This window comes from Zophobas morio, unplaced genomic scaffold, assembly GCF_036711695.1.
Source record: "Zophobas morio isolate AGI-343-1 ecotype UQ-CSIRO unplaced genomic scaffold, CSIRO_AGI_Zmor_V1 ptg000006l, whole genome shotgun sequence".
In the NCBI taxonomy this organism is placed as follows: Eukaryota; Metazoa; Arthropoda; class Insecta; order Coleoptera; family Tenebrionidae; genus Zophobas; species Zophobas morio.
Genome location: NW_026972111.1, coordinates 9,321,801 through 9,328,079, shown reverse-complemented (window position 1 = coordinate 9,328,079; position 6,279 = coordinate 9,321,801). Strand labels below are relative to the sequence as shown.

The 6,279-nt window shown below is 32.4% G+C and overlaps 1 protein-coding gene across 2 annotated transcripts; it reads right to left on the bottom strand.

Annotated features, from left to right (window-relative positions):
* Window positions 1-1,426: 1,426 nt before the first annotated feature.
* On the bottom strand, window positions 1,427-2,972 carry LOC135123067 (zinc finger protein 711-like). Of its 2 annotated transcripts, none has more exons than XM_064047572.1 (2): window positions 2,859-2,972; window positions 1,427-2,810 (listed from the first exon to the last, which is right to left on the bottom strand). In XM_064047572.1, exon 2 carries the CDS (start codon window positions 2,681-2,683, stop codon window positions 1,517-1,519), a length of 1,167 nt encoding a protein of 388 aa, XP_063903642.1. In that variant the 5' UTR covers window positions 2,684-2,810; window positions 2,859-2,972; the 3' UTR covers window positions 1,427-1,516. The 2 variants fall into 2 exon arrangements, with proteins under 2 accessions (XP_063903642.1, XP_063903643.1); XM_064047573.1 differs by having other exon boundaries at window positions 2,863-2,972.
* Between the last annotated feature and the right edge of the window lie 3,307 nt (window positions 2,973-6,279).

The window sequence follows — 6,279 nt, the reverse complement described above, 5'->3', positions numbered from 1 at the left end:
ATGCACCCACAGACACAACCCAACCAAACAATAATAACGCTTTCAATACGTTTTTCGCCATGCCGCGATCTTGTCTACCACTACCGACCTCTAACTAACAAGCAGAACTACCAACTACCCCCAAGCTCTAACGTGCACATAGTTGCCTATGTTTAACGATTTTTTTTTTCAAATTCAAATTATTCAAATGTGATTTCGCGCCGCTGTTAATGAATTTCAGCGCGAAAATTTGATTCAAATTCGGTCACCACAACTTGGCATGCCAAAAACTGCTACAAATGATGAAAATGCCCTTTAATGTCCTCTTAGACGCAACAGAAAATTCCAACACGTCAGTGCAACAAATAGCGCTGAATCACAATGTTAGTAGAAAATTAATTCAAACAATAATGAAAAAGGAAAAGTTTCACTCATACAAAATCCATTTGATACAAGAGCTAAACAAAGATGATTTTAGTCGTAGAGTTGAATTTGCCGAAATTATTATAAACAGAATACAACAAGATGGAAATTTTATCAACAGGATTTTGTTGCAGAAACGTATAATGCCTAGACTTAGACAACTGTTTCTCAGTTACCAAAATCCGGAGTTACCAACAGAAACTATTTGGTTTCAACAAAACGGTGCTCCACCTTATTTTAATTTCAGGTGATTTGTACAATTGGTTCTCAAGATATTTAATGATTTCCATACATTCTGTTACCTTGTTTAGAAGCAAGACAGAAAAAAGACTGACAAGACAACTATAGAACAATGGATAATGTCTATATTTTCCACCATGGGATAGGGAAAGAAAGAAATGAGGTACCGTGTTTATTGATTTTGTCGATTGAAAGACCGTATTTGGCACTAGATAGAGAAAAGATGTGGGAATATTTGAAAATGAAAAAGATAAGTGAACATCTAATAAACAGAATTAAGAAACTGTACAAAAACACAACGACCAATGTAAGAATGAATGGGAAAGGGGTAAAACAGGGGTGCCCGCTGAGCCCAAGTCTATTCGCTTGTTATATAGGAGACCTTCAAGAAATGTTTAGCGATAGGACGGGTAGTGCTGGAAGGAAGAAAGAAGGTTTGGGTCTTTGCATATGCTGCTGACATTGTGGTGAAAGCTAAGACGGAAGAAATGATTAAAAATCTTGAAAGGTAAATGAGAAGGGATTTGAAATTAGTGTTTCGGAAGAGGTGGAAGATAAAAACAAAGGGTTTGGAAGTGGGGACACAGAGAAATAGAGGATGTGAAGGAATTTAGATGTTTGAGATTTTATTTTAACCAACTCAATGAGCAAGGTGATGGGGATGGTAGGTAGGGAGGGATATTAATTTTTTAAAAAAGTTCCTAACACACAAATCAAGTATTCACGGCGTCACAAATAAAAATTATCAACGTAAAAGGTACAATTAGGAAAAACTGACCTAAAAAACGTTTTAAATAATTTAATCCATCTCATAAGTAATTTATACACTATATAGTTATAAATAAGAGGGCAAAAAATCCGCATCTGTATATCTCTACATAATAACATTATCCTCTTTTATACGAACATCAAGAACGCAAGATTCGTTACTCTGCTCCTGGTGCATTCTCTCCACATGCGTCTTCAAGTTGGTCTTCCACTTAGTCCGGTACGAGCACTGCTGACAACAATACCAATTCACGAAATCGGTACCTGCGTGAACGCGTTTGTGCCTATTCATGCTATTCTTATGAGTAGTTTGAAACTCACACTGACCACAACGCAACCACGAACCAATGTCCAACGAATATTTAGTTTTCTCCTTTTTCGAGTGTCTTCGCCTTTCATGTCCCTGCAATCGCCACCTCTTTTTCGCTTTATATGGGCACAATTCGCACTGAAACCATTCGACATTCGCCGGATCCGCATGTATCCTCAGGTGGTGTTCCTTCAAATCCGAGTCGCGTTTCGCGCGATAGGAGCAATCTTCGCATTGATACCAAGTAATGTCTTCTGAATGAGTATGCTTTCTGAGGTGGTGATGTTTGAGCGAAGTCTTGTACACGGTTTTGAAAGAACAATATTCACACTGGAGCCACGGGACCTTTTCTGAGGTGGTGGCGTGTTCGAGGAATATGTGCTGGGTTTGAAGTCTTTTGTTCTCGAATTTCATATTGCACACTTCACACTCGAAGGTTCTTAGGGAGTGGTTGGTGATCACGTGACGTTTGAAGTTGTACAAACGCGACGTTTTGTAGGGACAGTGGTCGCAGTGGAAGCGCTCTTTTTGTAGCGGGAGACCGGAATTCAACAGGTCAAAGGGAGTGTTTCTTTGGTGCATTAAATTGAAGTTTACGTTACTTTGTTCGATTGGGTCGTTGTGCTCTGGTTCACAAAGTAACTGATTGTAGTCAACTAACGGATCTATTTCGCTTTCAGTTTCCTCGTGGTGTGCTTTGATTATCAGTTCATGTTTTATTTCAGGTCTAGGAAATTTTCTTTTACATTTACAGCGGAGTATATGTTTCAGACACAAAAGTTTCGAGTATGTTGAAAAGTGACATTTCTTACATTTACAGACAATAACGGGTTTGGTTTGTACATTCGGTTTATGAGAATGATTCCGAAGATGAGTGAGGAGTTGTGTGTTAAAATTGCAACTTTTACATTTTAGTTTTCGTAGCTTTGATGTAACACAATAAAAATGGTCCACTTTCTTCATGTTTAATAGTGACTCCTCACATGTAGTGAAAATTTGATGGGAAATTCGGTAAATATAAACGAAAACTCTTACTTACTGTCATGGTTGAGGCAATAATGTTGTATTAATAAAATTGTTATGCAAATACCTAAAATTGAGGTTATATTCATATGAAAAAAAAGCGATAATGACTTACTGACGATACAAAATCTACTTATTCCGACTAATGCTGATTAATAAATCTCGCTGATTTCCTTCATTTATTTCTATTTCGATAATAATAACATTACAATGGTTTGACAGTTGTCACTTGTCAGTTTCTTGTCAAAATTGTAGGACATGCGACATGGACTGCAGAACTACTGTTAATTGAATTTTCATCAGAAAATTAATTTTCCGAAAAATTAAATATCAGTTGATAAAGGCACAGAAATCATTTAGTGACAAAAAACGTCATGTATTATAGGCCATACTGAGAGAGACGGGTTTATTTACAAGAATTTATGTTCATAAAAGGCGAATGTCATTTGTGACGAAAGGAAATTAAGCGAAAAAAAGAAAATGCAGACCGTATATTGTGTAGTACAGAAAAAAGCAACACGCAAAAAAAAACTATACAAGGTCATTTATGTTGTCAGCGGAATTTGTTCACTAGATGTAATCACTATTGTTGATGTATATAAATATTCTGGAATTCTGATGTTTTTACCTAAGTTATTATTATTAATACATTCTGCACACTTCATAACTTTTCACTTAAGATTGAAAATAAAAATATTTGTTTATGGTATTTAAACTAAAACTTTCATTTTGGGAGAAAGGACCTTGAAAATTATCATCAGTTAAATTAATATCATGGTGAACTAGAAATGGGAGATGTAGGTATTCTGCTTATTTTGTACGATATTAATGTGTTATTTCCTTACAACTTGAATTTGAACATTTATTCTCGAATTATTGCTTTGATTTTGTGGATTTGTTGATTTGATGATATCATTTTGATTTAATCATTGACTTTAATTTTATTATCTAATTTCACTTCATGTAAATTCTTGTTGCTCAACAGATTTAAAAAAATTGTAAACATTGTAAATCGTTACTCAAAATTTATCCGTTTATCCCTTCATCTCAAAATTTTGCCGAAGAACCTATCTAAACTATATATAAAATATTATGAATCTATAATCTATACTTCTAGTTTAGAAGTGCATTAATATTTTTAAGCGTCACTTATAGTGGTTTTTTGTTCCCTTTTTTTTTGTGGCCCCTTTTTTCGTTTTTTTAGGAACCCCCTTCTGTTTTTGGGCATTTTTCTCTCATTTTTTCGCATTTGTCCTTTCCTTTCTTCGTCAATTTTGTTTCGTCTCTTTTTTTGTCGTTTTTTATCGCCTCTTCTTTTGTCGCTTTTTATCGCCCTTTTCCGTTTTTTGTCTCGTTTGGTTTTTTATCTCTTTTTTTTAACTTCTTTTTTGTTACTGTTTTACTTCTAAGTTTGTTTTTTCTTGGCCACTTTTTTCATGTCTTTTTTTGTCACCTTCTTGTCGTCTTTTTGTGTCGTCTATTTTTGTCACACTTTCTTGTCGCTTTTTTTTGTTGTTGATTTTTTTCGCCTCTTTTTTGTCACTTTTTTTATCCACTTTTTCCGCCTTTGTCTGTCGCTTTTTTTCGTCTTTTTTGTTGCTTATATCGTTGCGGGTTTTTTGAGCCTTTTTTAATGCATTTTTTTGTTGTAGTTTTTTTAATACTTTTTTCATCGTTTTTTTATTGGAGCCTGCTCTTTTTGCACTTTTTTGTCGCGTTTTTTACAGCGTGTTTTCTAGATTTTTTTGTAGTCGCTTTTTGTGACTTTTTATTGAATTTTGTACACTGTTTATCGGTTTTTTGTCGCCTCTTTTTAATCTGGTTGTTCTGTTGCCTTTTATTGTCGATTTCTTGTTGTCCTGTTTGTGTTTTTTGTCGTTTTCCTTGTCCTTGTTAAAAAGTTGATGATGCTATAATCACTTTATTACCTGTTCAACAGTCCACACATATTACTGCCAATTGTGTCCTTGATATAATGTTACCGAGATAATCGTAAAATTTTCTTATGGAAAAACTCACTTGAAACACGCATAACAAAAAATTATAAAGTCGGAACATTGGAAAATCGAAAAATCGTTGAAATAAAGAAAATGAAAAACCGAAACGAAAAGTTATAAATCGAGAAATTGAAGAAATGAAAAATTGAAAAATCTAAAAATTGAAAATTCGTGACATTGCAAACTGAAACATCCAAAAGTTAAAAATGAAAAGTCGAAAAAACCCTCCTGAAATTGAGGAAACAAAAAAAAAAAATTTGTAAATTGAAAAATTGAAAAACTTGAAGTTGAAAAAACAGAAAATTATAATTAAAGAATCGAGAAATTGTAAAAATAAAGAAAATGAAAAACCGAAACCAAAAATAGAAAATCGAAAATTTGAACAAATGAAAATTTAAAGAATCAAAAGAAAATTGAAAACTGGAGAAATTTTAACCGGAAAAATTGCAAAATCTAAAACTTGAAAGAACAAAAGAATGAAAAATTGTATAATCGCAAATCGATAAATGACAAAATTAAAATTGAAAAAACAGGGAATTATAAAAACGGAACATTGGAAAATCGAAAAATTGCAAAATCTAAAAACCGAAATATCCGAAAAAAGTTGAAAAGTTGGAAAACTGAAACACTTAAAAATGAAAACTCGAAAAAAAACTGGTAAAACTAAAGAAACAAAAAAAAAACTGTCACTCGGAAAATTGAAAAAAATGGAATTGAATAAATAGAAAATTATAGCTGAAGAATCCAGAAAATGTAAAAATAATAATTGTAAAAACTGAAGAAACATAAAAAATAAAAACTGAATAATCGCAAATCGAATAAATGAAAAAAAATTAAATTGAAAAAACAAAAATTATAATAGTGGAAAATTGGAAAATCGAAAAATTGTCAAAATAAAGAAAATAAAAAACTGAAACGATAAGTTGCAAATCGAAAAATTGAAGAAATGAAAAACTCAAAAATTTAAAAATTGAAAAATTAGAGATTGAAAACTCGTGAAATTCCAAATCGAACAATTGCAAACTCTAAAAACTGAAACATCCAAAATTTTTTTTATCAAGCTTTTAACAACGTAACCTGTGCAACTGTACAAAGCATTTTTTTCTTTCAAAGTTCGTTTTTCTTCAAATTCCAATTTCTAGGTAAAGCTAAATTTTCTTTTCCTTTAGGAATATCGTTTTCTTACATTTAAATTTACTGTCACACCATCGTGATAACTTACAATTTCCCTTTTCTTTGTGTGTTTAAATATGTAACATCGAGTAGAGGAATTTAGTTCCAGAAAAAAATAGTAATATATTTGTATCACACTCCTTAATAATATAGCTAACAGAATGCCTTAGTACTTAAAGAATAATCTGTAAAAATGTTCTTTCCAGTGGAGGACACTTATTGGTCAAATGCTGTTTCAAAATTTGTCACTCGTTATAATTTGTTGCCAAAAACTACAACAGTGACTTTGAAATAGTCACACAAATTTTTAGGTTAGTCATCCATCCAGTTGTCTAAAAAGTCCTTCTGGCTTCTGATTAGTGGAAT